The following is a 16,633-nucleotide window of genomic DNA, read 5'->3' on the forward strand; positions in this document are numbered from 1 at the left end:
GCTGGTAGTTCCCCAGCACTCAGTTTCCTAAACTTGAAATCCCACCCGTTCTCTTGGGTCCCCTGCCCCGGCCTCACGAATTCCTAACCTTTACAACACAATTTGTGCATGATTTCCTTCAGGAAAGCCTTCCGCAAGCCCTTGGAGTACGGTTCTGTAGTACTCCGTGCATGTCACTATCACAGCACTCAAAGCACTGAGTATTTGTCTGTTTACAGGAGTATCTTTCCCATTAAGCTTAGTTTCTTGAGGACGAATTCAATAACTTACTCATATTTGAATCTCAGTGAACAATACCAGGCAAATTGTGGGGCTCAATAAATGTTAGTTGAACTAAACGGAAGGGGGAGATGGGAGGGTTGATGGTCGGAACAGAACAGGGAATTTTGAAGTATGATATCGTGTAGGTTGCGAGGACCTCCGTGGCTTAACTGAGTTGAGTTGTAGGTTGGGAAAGCGTCATAGACGTGAGTCATGAGATAGCAACAAGGTCATAAAACCAAGATGCCAAGGTTAAGTCGAAACTGACAAGGGGAGGGGCAAGGAGTAGCGGGTCTCCAGGATCAGGCCTGGGGGGTGGGGGAGCAAGTATTTGGTCCCAGACCCCACTGTTTTTTTTGTTTTGTTTTTTAAAGATGACTGGTAAGGGGATCTTAACGCTTGACTTGGTGTTGTCAGCACCAGGCTCTCCCAAGTGAGCCACAGCCCCCTCAGGCCCCACTTTTGGGTTGTCTTCCCTCACGAACCAGAGACCACACGACGGGCCAGGAACCATCAGGGCGAAGCCACAGGGCCAGGGGACCAGGGTCCAGGCTGCCTCCTCACAGCGTCAACTGCCTGTGCACTTTCCCCTCCAGTTTATCTCATTCTGGAGCCGTTCCTTCTCACAGACGCTGAGTCTGCCTCCAGGGAGCCGCCACCCACGCTTCCCTGGACATCATGTGACGCGGGAAGGGGATGCATTCCTTCTGAAACCAGGCTACAGGCCATGAGTTCAGAAACAGGGGCCCCGATCTCGGTCGCACCCAACATCCGGTCTCAGGGTCGCGCCCTCTTCCAGAACTCCCGTAGGAAGGCAGGCGCGACCGGAAGGGGCGGGCCTTCCGTCCGGACGCGCGGCTTCCCCGCCATGGCTTCTCGTGGCCTTGTTGGCATCTTCTTCCTTTCTGCTCTCCCTCTCTTGTGTCTGGAACTCCGGCGTGGGGGCCCGGATGTAGGTACGTGTTTACTTTTTCGCCCTGGGCTCAAAGCTGAGTAACTTTGGCTGAAATGTGGCGTAGAATTACCGCTTGCCCGGCCTCGTCGCCCCGAGAGGCTTTGACTACAGTCCCCAGAGTGCATCGCGCCGCCTCGCTTCCGGATCCGGCCCCGCTTCCGGATCCCGCCCTGCGGCACGGAGAAAGTTTCCCCCCAGCCCTGGCGGGGTTTCACGGGTGAGAGGGCAGAGGCGAAGAGCGCCAGGACAGTCCCAGGCGATGATTTCAAATCGTCATGAGTGCCTAAAAGGAAATAAGCCGGTTGATAGGATAAAGCCTTTTGAGGAATTTATGCCGAGGCTTAAATGGGGAGCCACCCCGTGAAAAGCCGGTGGGGCTGGGAGAGGGAAGGGGGTGATACTGCGGGCGGGAGGATTGGACCAAGGCCATGTGGCTGGACCAAGGAGAGTCGGGGAGAGCGGCCCAAGATAATAGCATTTACTGAACACCTCTTAAAAGCCAAACATTGAGTGCTGTCTACTCATTATCCCATTTAATCTGCACTAGAAGGGGTAGTAGGTATTGTTATAATCCCCATTTTGCAGCGGAGGGAGCTGAGGTCTAGGGAGGTTAAGTGACTTCCCTAAGGTCTTAGGAAGGTTACTCTGTTCTGGAAGGAAGCTGCAGTGGAAGCAGTGAGGCGTGTCAGGCTTCCGCAGTAGGCAAGTAGTGGTGATGGCCTGGACTAGGCTGATAACAGATGAAATGTGGACAGATTTGGGATGCTGGCAAGTAGAATTATCGGGCTTTGTTTATGGGTTGATGTTTGTGGTGAGGGAAAGGAAGGGTTGGAGGATGACTCCTCTAAGTGTAGGATGTTGTGGTGTCGTTGGCAAAGGGGAAACAGGAACAGAGTGGATTTTTGGATATATTAGTGATCAGTTTACATGTCTGTCTCTCTCCTTAAACTTAGTTCTGAAGTTTGTCACCAGGATGTAGCTTAGCTTTGTACATCTCCTCTCTCTCCACTCTCCTTTCCCACCCCCTAAGGAGTCAGGTACCCAGAAATGTTGCTTGAAATAAGAAATAATAAAATGCTTTGTAAAAATCTGCAAAGACCCTCCAGAAGCCTTGTACTTACTCAAGCTATATTGGAATATAGCAAGACCTTTATCAAAATGATACACAGAAATGTTCAATTCACATTCACCTGTTCCGGAATTCACCTCTCTTGCCTTTACAGCATCCACCCCTACTCTGCTCATTTAGAATCTTCTACTTTGCACTAATATTTGAGTCTCTGGTCAATGAGAAGGTCTTTGCCGAGGTGTCCAGTTCTGACCACAGGGGAGTACACTTCTTAAGGGCAGACACCACATCTAATTTGTTTTTGTATACCTAGCACTTTCCACAATGTCTAATTTAATAAAACTAGGCCAAGAGTTCTAGAAAATGCAGTTGGGCTCCTGGCAGCATCTCCATCTGGTTCTTGAATTTTTCACTTAACTCCTTTCTCCTGGATTCCTCTCAGTTGTGAACTGGTGGTGGTTTCCTTTGGTTTCTGGATAGTGGGCATCCAAATATCTATTAACAGTATTTAAGTATATTTTACCAGTCCTGCCTCCCCCAGTGCAACAGCGGCAGGGCTAGTTATGTGTGGAACAGTATTTACAGATACTTGTATTCTTAATGGGAGCTGCTAATTGGATTCTCGGGGGCAAAAATGGAACTCCCAGACCTGTTCATTTATCTCCACTGTACTTTTAGACATTTTATATGAAAAATAATCCCTATCTTTTTCTACTGTGTAAAAAAGCCTTTATTGCCAATACGTTTTACTTGAACTTAAGCTGAATATTTTAAGGCTGGTTCTTCACGTTCGTTGTCCTCTGTAGTGCCCTGTTTATGGGCTCTAGGGTTTTGGTACAAATAAAAATACCTTAATTTTTAAAATTTTTACTTGAAAGGTGTACTCACAAATCTAGTTCTTGTATATTCCCACGTGATATTCGCAAATTGCTGCTTGTTAGAACAAAATGCGTAAATTGCTGCTTGTTAGAACAAAATGCAATATGCCAGAACATAAATCCCACAATCAATACATACCAGTACTCTAGGTGTTAAGTTAGTTTTGTAATGGCCAGAGATACCCTAGATTTAATTATGTGTGGTATTAAACAACACCTGAATCAGTAGTTAATGCTGTCGACACCAATGTCGACACCAAGGTCAAGGGTTCGGATATCCATACCGGCCAGCCACCAAAAAAAAAAAGTTAATGTTGTCGAAAGTTGGAGGAGTTGTAATGCAAAAATAAATTTTAAAAAATTATATTTCTTCTCTAAACAACTTTAAATTGCTGTTTTATTTTTAAAGGATAACGTATATATATCTGTTTTCAATTAAACGTAAAACGTTTAAGTTTGTATATATGTTTTTATAATTCCTTCTTAGTTAATTGACTGCCAGCCCTGATCACATTGCTAAGATGATTCCTCTGTATCTCTGCCATGTAACTTTTGAAAATTAAAAACAAAACAAGACTAAAAACTCCTGGAGGATAGAAACCATTTTTAACCCAACTTTATGTCTCCTCTCCATCACCATCTAGCCAATTATATTACACGACGTAGGTATTTGTTACATTTTTGCTGATTTAATTTTCACCTCAGTTCTTAAAATAATTAAGAACAAATATTGAATTTTTACTTCTTTCCTAGGCAAACATGTAAATAGTAATTTTATTTACAAATTACTAAATAAATATTGAGAGATAGGGAAGCACACAGTTGCACAATTTGATTGTGAGAAATAAGAATTTGGTGTTTCAGTGGGAATGACAGTTTTTAATAGAACTAGAATTTGACAAGATGATACTTTCACAATTTGATTCCCAATTATGTTGCTAATTTTCTTTTCTTCTCTGACATGAAGGGAAACCAGAAGTTATGCATCATTGGTAGTCATAATATTTATAATGTAGCTGATCACTCTAATCATACTTGTATTCCTAAGACAGAAGGTGTCTATGCTAAAATTATTTTCTGAAAACTTGTTCTGGTAATGACGACCATGATGAATTTTAAGTGTCCAAAGGAGAATATATGGAAAAAATCATGCTGGTTGCATAACAACTTTTATTATACTTTTCTAGTATAATCTTCTAATGTGTTATTTATTATTAGTATCAAGAAAAGTGTTTTTAATTTTAATTTTAATTTTTTTCCTCTATAAGGAATTAAAGATTTCATTTTGCTGTGTGGCCGGATTTTCTTACTCCTTGCTCTTCTCACTTTAATTATTTCTGTGACTACCTCATGGCTTAACTCATTTAAGTCTTCCCAAGTTTATCTGAAAGGTAAGTTTATTATTCATGCTACCCTTTACTTTTCTACTCAAATTTTTTTCCTTTATTTATTCTAGAACTTTGCATCATCAGAACGATTTATTATTTGTGATGTGTAATTTCAAAGGGAGTAACCATTACAGCTTTAGTCATGATTATTATTTTTTTTTAAGTGTAAGTCTTTAATTCATTTTCTAGTCATGATAATTTGGAATGGACTATGAATCTCTACATTTTTATGAGAAACCATACATTTTCTTTGTATATTTTTTGAAACTGTGTCTTTTCTAAGTTGTTACATTGTAAATTCCCTAATTTTAAATTATGTGTTTATGCCACAACTGTTGTTTGATGCCTATAGCTTATTAACTGTTCTACAGAAAGTAAAAAGGTATCTACCATTAATCTCTAAATGCTTTTCCTAATTTTTCATTCTATTCTAGCAGTTTTTATTTAGGCACCTATCTTGTATATATTTAAGCACTTTTAATTTTAGGATATCATGCTTGCTGTTTTTTTTTTCTTGATAGCAAAAGTTTTTGAGTTCTAGAAACCTTTTAAAATGATATTGTCCTTAGCCTCAGAACAGATGGATCTTAAAACAAAAAGCTACATTCTTATATACTATTAGGAAGAAGCTTGCCAATGGTAAGTTTGGTACATGTTGTTTTGTTCGGCTGTTTATTTAAATGTAAATAAATAAAAGGAAAATGAGCAATGTTTAATTTACAGCGTGTCCAAATTAACTGTGAATAAAACCGTAATCCTATAACTGTGAATAAAACCGTAATCCTAAAAGGATATACATACTGTTCAACCCAAACATAAATGACAGTGTGGATGTTTCAGGATCTTTCAATCATAGATTTTGGATTTTTTTTTTTTTTTTTTGGTAAGTTATTTGATTTCTTATACTTCAAATTAAACAAGAGCTTTGTTATTTCTCTTAGGTACTTTGTGTTAAATATATTTTGATATCAGGAGGATATTTGCTGTATACATTAAACTAGCTAGTTTAATGGCCAGGTGTTCTATTCTGTGTTTTATAGAGAAGGGAAATGTGCCCTTTACACAGTTTCTGTACTTTAAGTTTTGCCTTTGTGTTGTTGGAGGGCAAGTCATTTGGTACATTTATGGGTTGACAATTTTGAGGCATAATTATCACTGAAAGCCAATGCTATCTAATATGGTAATATTAGGAAGACTGTATATAGTGCCTAATTATTGTCAGATTTTCTTCAAATGAGTGAAGAAATCAGCTTGTTCACACACTTTCCATCTTCCCTGCTGTCATCAGATATTGAGATTTAAAGGTTTGCATGCCGAGGCGTATCACAAGTTCAGGAGCAGTCAGTTCTCAGTGGCTTTGGAGATTATCTCCTGCTACTGGTTTATTTTTAAAGTGTGTGTGTGTGTGTGTATACATATATATATATATATATATATTTTTTTTTTTTTTGAATATGGATATGATATGTGGAAAAAGTATATTCGATTCAAAGTTTCGAAGGAGTCTTAAGATTACTGAATCTGATTAATCACTAGCAAGTTAGTGGCCAAATCGGGCCTTCTGGTTTCCTGTTGTGCTTTATTGCCCTAACCTTTATTTTATAAACTTGAGGAAGTATTTACTGCTGTGGGGATAAAGTTGTTGGTGGAAGGGACTGCTCCTATTTAAGGAGACAGGCAGTTCAATTGATATATTTTCCTGAAATGTGGTTCATTCCTCAAGGGAATACAGTTTCTGGTTCATTGTTAATATTTATGAGCCGTTTTGAATATTATTAATACTGTATTAGAAAATTATTCTTTATATGTTGTCTTAAGAATTGAGAAATTTACTATATGAAATTTATTATACCAAGAATATTAAAAGGGTCCATGCAACAGCAGAGTTCCTTTCTCTTGACGTACAACGGGCAGTAACCTAACATTGGTTTAGTCATAATAGGAGTTGCCAGGCATACCTCACCTTCTGGGATTAGACTTGTTGCTTTTACTGTCATGTCCAAGGGCAGCGGAATGGCATTCCTCTCCTTGCACCTGCAGCGCAACATGCAACACTTCATGTGCAGTGATGGGCTTCCATGCTATGCCCTGGAACCGCTGAAGCCCCATCAGGGGCCCGGAGAAGAAAGTCCACCAGAACATTCTGGAACTATTACAATATTAATACATATCACAGAATTTTTCACAACAGAGCTTGCATTATAGATTTCCTTGAGAATTTGTTTCAACTGTCTACATGTATCTCATTTTCATTACTTGAAAAATATAATGCTTTTGAATGCTGCTTGTCTCTCCCAAAATGTTAAAATCTACGGACTATTTTCAGGGAATGTACCAATTGACTTATCAATACTTGAGAAATAAAAAGCATTTTTATGTTTTGATGTCTTAGAAGAAGAAGAGAAGAATGAGAAAAGGCAAAAACTTGTGAGAAAAAAACAACAAGAGGTACAGGGTGAAAAGGTAAAGCATAATTTTTAGAGATTATATATAAAGAGAATACAGAAATATCTGGGTCATTTAATATTAAGGTCTGTTTCTTTCTGTGTTTGTGCTAAGATTTTTTTTTTTTTGTCTTTTTCGTGACCGGTAAGAGGATCGCAAGCAACCCTTGGCTTGGTGTCGCCCGCACCACGCTCAGCCAGTGAGCTCACTGGCCATTCCCATATAGGATCTGAACCCATGGCGGGAGCACCGCTGCGCTCCCAGCGCCGCACTCTTCCGAGTGCGCCACGGAATCGGCCCATAAAGGATCCGAACCCGCGGCCTCAGCATTACCAGTGCCGCACTCTCCCGAGTGAGCCATGGGGTCAGTCAGCTAAGATTTTAAAAAATTATTATTGAGGTCAAATTCACATGACATAAAACTAACCATTTTAAAGTGTGCAATTCAGTGGTGTTTAGTGCATTCACAATATTGTGCAGCTACCACCTTAATCTAGTTTCAAAACATTTCATTACCCCAAAAGAAAACCCCGTCTCCATTAAAGTCATTCCCCATTGCTCCTTGTACCCATCCTCTGGCAACTACCAATCTGCTTGTGAGGATTTACTTATTCTGGGTATTTCCTATAAATAGAACCATACAACAGGTAACCTTTTGTGTCTGACTTTGTTGACTTAGCATAATGTTTTCAGGTTCATCCATGCTGTAGCAAGTATCAGTATGTCATTCCTTTCCTGGCTGAATAATATTACATTGTATGGGTATACTAAAGTTTGTTTATCCATTTATTCATTGAGAGACATTTGAGTTATTTCTACCTTTTGGCTATTGTGAATAGTGCTGCTGTGGACATTTCTGCACAAGTATTTATTTGAGTACCTGTTTTCAGTTTTTTGGGTATATATATAAGAGAGTTGCTGGTCATATGGTGATTCTATATTTAACTTTTAGAGGAACTGCCAAACTATTTTCCACACTGTCTGCACCATTTTACATTCCCAGCAGCAACTTTCGAGGGTCCTAATTTTTCCACATCCTCTCCATTTATTATTCCTGCCCACCCCTCCTTAATATACCCATCGTAGTGCATGTGAAATGGTATTTCATTGTGGTTTTGATTTGCATGTCCCTAATGACTAAGGATATTGAACAGCTTTTCATGTGCTTATTGGCCACTTGTATATATCTTCTTTGGAGAAATTTCTGTTCAGTTCCTTTGCCCGTTTTTAAATTGGGCTGTTTGTCATTTTGTTGTTGAATTATGGGAGTTCTTTATATGTTCTGGATACTAGACCCTTATCAGATATTAGCATATTTTTTGCAAATATTTTCTCCCATTTTGTGGGTTGTCTTTTTATTCTTTTTATAATGTCCTTTGATATGCAAAGGTTTTTAATTTTGATGCAGTACAATTAATCTATTTATTCTTTTGTTGCTTATTTTTTTGGTGTCATAGCTAAGAATCTGTTGCCAAGTCCAAAGTCATGAATATTTATCCCTGTGTTTTCTTCTAAGAATTGTCAAGTTTTAGCACTATATTTGGGTCATTAATCCATTTTGAGTTCATTTTGTATATGATGCAAGGTGGGGGCTCAACTTCATTCTTTTGCATGTGGATATCCAGTTGTCCCAGCAGCATTTGTTGAAGAGACTGGTCTTTCCCCATTGAATGGTCTTGTCACCATTGTCAAAAATCAGTTGGCCATAGATATATGGGTTTATTTCTTGGCTCTCACTTCTATTCCGTTGGTGTATATGTTTATCCTTGTGCCAGTACCATTCTGTTTTGATTATGGTAGCTTTTTAGTCAGTTTTGAAGTCAAAGTGTGAGTCCTCCAACACTGTTCTTCTTTTATAATATTGCTTTGGCTATTCAGAGCCCCTTGCAATAGCACATGAATCTGGGGATTGGCTTTTCCGTTTATGCAAAAAAGGCCATTGGAATTTTGAGAATTGCACTGAATCTGTAGATAGCTTTGGGTAGTATTGACGTCTTAATGACAACAATACTTCCAACTCGTGAACACAGGATTTTTTCATTTATTTATGTCTTTTGTCTTTAATTTCTTCCAGTGATGTTTTGTAGTTTTCAGTATACAAATCTTTCACACCTTTGGTTTAATTTATGCCTAGGTATTTTTACTATTTTATATGCTTTTATAAATGGAATTGTTCTTAATTTTCTTTTCTGATTTTTCATTGCTGAGTAGAAACAACTGATTTTTTGTTTTCTTAAAATATTAAAAATTTTTATTAGCATATTCTTTGCTACAAATCATACTTACTCTTTATGCTCCTTATCCAATCTCTCTCCTTCCTCCTTCCCCCTCTGATAACTATAGATTTGTTCTCTCCATCTGATAGATTAACTGTTCCTCTGTTGGTTCATTGCCTAGATGATCTATCCAGTACTGAGACAGGTGTGATCAAGTCCTTCCCTATTATTGTAAAGCAAATGCTTCTTCTATTACTTTGGAGTGTGCTTTGTGGAGAAAGAGGACCCCCTCCCCCCTTTTTTTGGTCTCTGCTGCTGCCTCTCCTTGGGTCAGTGCAGTTGAGAGACTGGCATGCCATCTGCACAGTGGCTGTGACTGCTACTATAGAGACTAGCCACTTTTGTGGCAGCCATGGCAATTGTGGTGGCTGTGGTTGGCTACCTGAATGAAAATGGTGTTTTTGGTGTGTTCTTTACCTGGTTGCAGCTGGTTTGGCTTCCCCTGGCTCCACGCCTCAGGTCCCCGGCAGGGCCCAGGGTGGTGGCGGCAGCTTGCCTAGTTGTGGCTGGGTTCTGGTGGTGTTTTTGGTGTGTTCTTTACCTGGTTGCAGCTGGGTTTGGCTTCTCAGGTCCCCGGCAGGGCCCAGGGTGGTGGCGGCAGCTTGCCTAGTTGTGGCTGGGTTCTNTCTGGAACTATTCCAATATTAATACATATCACAGAATTTTTCACAACAGAGCTTGCATTATAGATTTCCTTGAGAATTTGTTTCAACTGTCTACATGTATCTCATTTTCATTACTTGAAAAATATAATGCTTTTGAATGCTGCTTGTCTCTCCCAAAATGTTAAAATCTACGGACTATTTTCAGGGAATGTACCAATTGACTTATCAATACTTGAGAAATAAAAAGCATTTTTATGTTTTGATGTCTTAGAAGAAGAAGAGAAGAATGAGAAAAGGCAAAAACTTGTGAGAAAAAAACAACAAGAGGTACAGGGTGAAAAGGTAAAGCATAATTTTTAGAGATTATATATAAAGAGAATACGGAAATATCTGGGTCATTTAATATTAAGGTCTGTTTCTTTCTGTGTTTGTGCTAAGATTTTTTTTTTATGTCTTTTTCGTGACCGGTAAGAGGATCGCAACCCTTGGCTTGGTGTCGCCCGCACCACGCTCAGCCAGTGAGCTCACCGGCCATTCCCATATAGGATCTGAACCCATGGCGGGAGCACCGCTGCGCTCCCAGCGCCGCACTCTCCCGAGTGCGCCACGGAATCGGCCCATAAAGGATCCGAACCCGCGGCCTCAGCATTACCAGTGCCGCACTCTCCCGAGTGAGCCATGGGGTCAGTCAGCTAAGATTTTAAAAAATTATTATTGAGGTCAAATTCACATGACATAAAACTAACCATTTTAAAGTGTGCAATTCAGTGGTGTTTAGTGCATTCACAATATTGTGCAGCTACCACCTTAATCTAGTTTCAAAACATTTCATTACCCCAAAAGAAAACCCCGTCTCCATTAAAGTCATTCCCCATTGCTCCTTGTACCCATCCTCTGGCAACTACCAATCTGCTTGTGAGGATTTACTTATTCTGGGTATTTCCTATAAATAGAACCATACAACAGGTAACCTTTTGTGTCTGACTTTGTTGACTTAGCATAATGTTTTCAGGTTCATCCATGCTGTAGCAAGTATCAGTATGTCATTCCTTTCCTGGCTGAATAATATTACATTGTATGGGTATACTAAAGTTTGTTTATCCATTTATTCATTGAGAGACATTTGAGTTATTTCTACCTTTTGGCTATTGTGAATAGTGCTGCTGTGGACATTTCTGCACAAGTATTTATTTGAGTACCTGTTTTCAGTTTTTTGGGTATATATATAAGAGAGTTGCTGGTCATATGGTGATTCTATATTTAACTTTTAGAGGAACTGCCAAACTATTTTCCACACTGTCTGCACCATTTTACATTCCCAGCAGCAACTTTCGAGGGTCCTAATTTTTCCACATCCTCTCCATTTATTATTCCTGCCCACCCCTCCTTAATATACCCATCGTAGTGCATGTGAAATGGTATTTCATTGTGGTTTTGATTTGCATGTCCCTAATGACTAAGGATATTGAACAGCTTTTCATGTGCTTATTGGCCACTTGTATATATCTTCTTTGGAGAAATTTCTGTTCAGTTCCTTTGCCCGTTTTTAAATTGGGCTGTTTGTCATTTTGTTGTTGAATTATGGGAGTTCTTTATATGTTCTGGATACTAGACCCTTATCAGATATTAGCATATTTTTTGCAAATATTTTCTCCCATTTTGTGGGTTGTCTTTTTATTCTTTTTATAATGTCCTTTGATATGCAAAGGTTTTTAATTTTGATGCAGTACAATTAATCTATTTATTCTTTTGTTGCTTATTTTTTTGGTGTCATAGCTAAGAATCTGTTGCCAAGTCCAAAGTCATGAATATTTATCCCTGTGTTTTCTTCTAAGAATTGTCAAGTTTTAGCACTATATTTGGGTCATTAATCCATTTTGAGTTCATTTTGTATATGATGCAAGGTGGGGGCTCAACTTCATTCTTTTGCATGTGGATATCCAGTTGTCCCAGCAGCATTTGTTGAAGAGACTGGTCTTTCCCCATTGAATGGTCTTGTCACCATTGTCAAAAATCAGTTGGCCATAGATATATGGGTTTATTTCTTGGCTCTCACTTCTATTCCGTTGGTGTATATGTTTATCCTTGTGCCAGTACTCAAAACTCATGTGTACAACACACATTTCATTCAGTGTCCCCAGGTATTCTGGTGATGCTACTATGCTACTTAGTTACTCTGAACATGTGATTTTTTTCATTGTATGAATGGTATGTCATTCTTTTATTATTATTTTTTTATTAGCATATTCATTATTACAAAACATACTTATTCTTTATGCCTCTTAGCCAATCTGTCCACCTCCACCTCCGCCCTCTAATAACCAGAGATGTGTTCTCTCCTTCTGACAGATTAACTATTTCCCTGTTGATTTGTTGCCTGTATGATCTGTCCAGTACTGAGAGAGGTGTATTCAGGTCCCCCACTATTATCGTATAGCAGATGCTTCTTCCATTACTCTTCAGTATCCTTTGTGGAAAGAGAGAACCTCTTCTTTTCTTTTGCCTCCAGTTGTGACTCTCCTTTTGTCAAGGCAGTTGAGTGTCTGGTGGGCCATCTGCATGGTGGCAATGACTACTGCTATAGCTGCTAGCCACTTTTGCAGCAGCTATGGCAATTGTGGTGGCTGTGGTTGGCTACCTGAATGAAAGTGGTGTTTTTGGTGTGTTCTTTACCTGGTTGCAGCTGGGTTTGGCTTCTCAGGTCCCCGGCAGGGCCCAGGGTGGTGGCGGCAGCTTGCCTAGTTGTGGCTGGGTTCTGCTTCCCCTTGCTCCATGCCTCATTCTAAGATGTTTTTATGGAGCAGTTGTGGGGGAGAAGGGGAAGGGAAGAGGGAGAGGAAATAAGGTGGCAAAAGGGGGGAAGTAGGAGAGAGCATGATTGAGGCCTGTGGCGGCCCCCCCATTCCAGCAGGGGAGACCAGGGGGCTTCCAGTGGTGGCTTGGTTGTTGCTGGGCTGGATGCAGATGTCAGGGAGGTGTGGCTGAAGCCCTTGGCCCCCCACTGCCCCAGCTTGGAATCCTGTTGCAGCTCAGTGGTTGTCATTGGGCTGGTTGCAGATGTTGGGGTGTGTGACTGAGGCCCTCAGCCCTACCTTCTCCCCAGCTTGGAATCCCAGGGGGCTCTGGTCCTTCTAGGTATTATAGGTGTTCTTTGGCGGTGTTAGATCTTTACTAGTTAATATCAAACTTTGTGTCTGATCTTTGGGTATTTTGTTTTTTCTTTCAGTTCTGTGTTGGATAATTTGCTCTTCCCACCACTTAAGCTCTGCACTGGAACTAATTTGTTGTCCTTGCAACTTCTAAAATGGGGGAACTTCCTGTGGGGACCAGCACTTGAGTCCTGAAGTTGAGCTAAATTGCTGCTTTGCTGCTGATTCCCTGGGGAAGGCTTTTGGTGCAGCTCAGGTTTTAATCGTTGACTTTGTATGTACTTCCGAGTCTAGTGATGTCTGGTACACCTGGGTTGCATTTAAACTCTGGTCTGGGCCTGAGTCTTTTCAGCACACTGCACCCCTGCAGTTCTGTATTCCTGACCAGTGTCCACTGAGTGGTCCTGCACTGATTGCGGGGCAGGCAGATCAGCTGTCTGTGCTGTGCCCCAGTGTTCCCCCAGTGGCCCTTCTTCCTCCCCACCTCCCCACCCACACTCCAAACACTTCCCATGGGACAGGCCATGTGCCAGTCCCTTGTAGTGACTCACCAGCCTTTGAGTGGCTCCTTTTTTCAGTTGTCTGTGACCCCTTGCCCCTATGTGGGTCCACGGGAACCTTGTCAGTTGTCTTGCTGGCCTGGGGGGCACCAAGGCCCTCTTCTCTCCTGCAGCCTCTGAGCAACTTCATACGAAAGACACAGCTGAGGCTTTTTTTTTTTTTAATATATAAAGATGACTGGTAAGGGGATCTTAACTCTTGACTTGGTGTTGTCAGCACCACGCTCACCCAGTGAGCCAACCAGCCATCCCTGTATGGGATCTGAACCCATGGCCTTGGTGCTGTCAGCAACACACTTCCGAGTGAGCCACGGGCCAGCCCCACACAGCTGAGGCTTTTGCCAGCTCTTGCTCCATGTGCTCACCAGAGCCAACCTTGAGGTGGTCGGAGCTCAAAACAGAGCGGTCCTTTCTTTCTCTCAGCATGGCTTCCCCCACCTTCATGCACTCCGTAAGTCTCTCCTCCTCTTCCCCTGAGCTCTAGTGGCTCCAGCTTGGCTGTTGTTGCTCTTGGCAGTCGTTGCTTTTTAATAGTTGTAAATTGGTTGATTGTGGGGAGAGGGTGATGCTGGGGACCATCTGTTCTGCCGTCTTGACCGGAACTCCGATTTCTTGTACCCTGCAGCTTGGCTGAATTTGTTTATTAGCTCTAGAAGCTGTGTGTATGTGTCTATTCACTTGGGTTTTTCTATATATTGGATCATATCATATGCCAATAGGGATAGTTTTACTTCTTCCTTTCCAAAATTTATGCCTTTTAATTATTTTTGCCTAAGTGCTCTGACTAGAACTTTCTAATAGTTTGAATAGAGGTGATGAAAGCAGACATCCTTTTCTTGTTCATGATCCTAAGGATCAAACTTGTAGTCTTTCATCATTGAGTATGATGTTAGATTTGGGGTTTTGTAGATGCTTTTTATCACGTTGAGCAAGTTCCCTTTCTGTTCTTAGTTTTTCAAGGTTTTTTTTTAATCATGAAAGGGTATTGGATTTTGTCAAATATTCTTTTTTTTTCAATTAAGATAATTATGTGGTTTTCTTCCTTTATTCTATTAATATGTATTACATTGCTAGACTTTCTTATTTTGAACCATGTGGCAATTCTTTGGATAAATCAAGTGGTGTTTTGTTTTGTTTTTTCCCAAGAGAAAATGTTTTTTAATATGAAAACTATGTATTTGAACACAGAAGTGCAGTACATAACCAGACACCATTATTCTACCAATAATGACATTATTATGTCATCTAAGAACACAGAAATTATGTTATTAAGGAATGCCAAGAAGAAAAAAATTCTGTAAAGTTATATTCAATTTACTTTGTTAGGAAAAGCATGTTTATTTGGCTTTGGTCACAGTTCCATCATATCTGCTTTCTTTGTAAGTTCAGCTTCAATGGTATCTTGCTTTGCTTCTTCATTTTTCACTTGAGCAAGAGATGAATTTGGCATTAAATCTAGGATTCTAATTTTTTTTTCAAAGGCGTAGACTGTCGTTTTAGCTCAGCCAGTTTCTTGGATGTGCTAGTAGTGACTGATGAGACAGAGAAACATCCATACCTCTGGATGAAAGTTGCTCCTCTGCCACCTTGATTCCAAATCTGAACTCCGCTGACTTTGCTTTTAGGAAGTCCATGTTCTGAATATGACTGTCAACTTTGGTCCTTTCTGTGGACAGATGCAGCTCTGCCTTCTTGAGATCCTCTTGTAAACATTTTTCTTTTCTTTTTTTTTTATTGAATCTTAATTGATTATACATATTTTTAGGATTCAATGTTGACATGTTGGTCAAATCAATATTACTAGTATGTATATTGTTACAAATTGTACTTATTCTTTATGCCCCTTGTCCAGTCTCTCCCTATCCCCCTCTCCCTCCCACCTCCTGACACTGATAACCCTAGATTTCTTCTCTCAATCTGCAAGAGTAATGGTTACACTGTCGATTTGTTGTCTAGATGATCTGTCCAATGCTGAAAGGTGTGTTCAGGTCCCCCAGTATTATCATAGACCAGATTCTTCTTCTGTCACTTTGGAATGGGTTTTGTGGAGAGAAACATCCTATTCTTTTCTTTGGTCTCTTCTGGTGACTCTCCTTGTGTCAATGCACTCCAGTGGCTGGTGGACCATCTGCATAGTGGTTGTGATGTCTAGCCACTTTCGTGGCAGCCGTGGTTACTGTGGTGGGCCACCCACATGGAGGTGAAGTTTTTGGCATGCTCCTTGGTGCTGGTGGTGTGCCTGGTTGTGGGGGGGTATCCAGTCCCCACTCCATGCCCTCGTTCACTGGGCAGGGCACTGAGGCACTGACCGTATCCCTTGATGTGAGTGGGGGGTCTGGTCCTGGGCTCCATGCCCCAGGCCCCCGGCCAGGGCCCCAAGGTGCTAGTGGTGTGCCTGGGCCGGAACTAATTTTTTGTCCTTTGCTTACTTCTAAAATGGGGGAACTTCCTGTGGGAACCAGTATTTGAGCTGTGTTGTTGAGCTAAATTGCTGCGCTGCTGTTGTTTCCTTAGGGAAGGCTTTTTGTGCAGCTCAGGGTTTAATGGTTGACCTTATAGGTACTTCCAGCTCTCCAGAGTCCGGGTGCACCTGAGTTGTGTGGAAACTCTGATCTGGGCCTAAATCTTCTCATCAAACTGCACCCCATGCAATTCTGCATTCCGACCAGTCTCCACTGAGTGGTTCTGTGCTGATTGGGGGGCGGGTCAGCTGTCCTTGCCTGTGTCCCAATGTTCTCCTGGTGGGCCCATATCCCCCACTGCTCGTGCTCCAAACACTTCCCATGGGACGAGCCATGTGCCAGTCCCTTGAGATGACTCACCGGCCTCTGAATGGCTCCCCTTTTTCAGCTGCTCTAGCTCCTTGCTCTTGGATGGGTCCATGAGAACCCAATTAGTGGTCTTGCTGGCCTGGGGGCCACCAAGGCCCTCTTCTCCCTTGCCACTTCCAAGCAACTCCATTGAAGGGCACAGCTACGGCTTCTTTTTAAATTTCTTTTTTTTTTTTTCCTTTTTGTCTTTTTCCGTGTCCGGCAACGGATCGCAAC

At 41.1% G+C, this 16,633-nt stretch overlaps 1 protein-coding gene and 1 pseudogene across 1 annotated transcript in view; one reads left to right on the forward strand and one right to left on the reverse strand.

Annotated features, from left to right (window-relative positions):
• Positions 1-1,109: 1,109 nt before the first annotated feature.
• UBXN8 (UBX domain protein 8) overlaps positions 1,110-16,633 on the forward strand; it is a 37,081-nt gene continuing 21,557 nt past the window's right edge. The window contains exons 1-3 of the mRNA XM_008591273.1: positions 1,110-1,217; positions 4,432-4,554; positions 6,944-7,014. Of these exons, the coding sequence (XP_008589495.1) occupies positions 1,130-1,217; positions 4,432-4,554; positions 6,944-7,014 (282 nt within the window). The 5' untranslated portion in view covers positions 1,110-1,129. The remainder of the gene's footprint in view (positions 1,218-4,431; positions 4,555-6,943; positions 7,015-16,633) is intronic.
• Positions 14,938-16,633, reverse strand: part of LOC103606726 — a 5,214-nt pseudogene continuing 3,518 nt past the window's right edge.

The sequence above is a fragment of the Galeopterus variegatus genome, unplaced genomic scaffold (genome assembly GCF_000696425.1).
Source record: "Galeopterus variegatus unplaced genomic scaffold, G_variegatus-3.0.2 Scaffold6803, whole genome shotgun sequence".
NCBI lineage: Eukaryota > Metazoa > Chordata > Mammalia > Dermoptera > Cynocephalidae > Galeopterus > Galeopterus variegatus.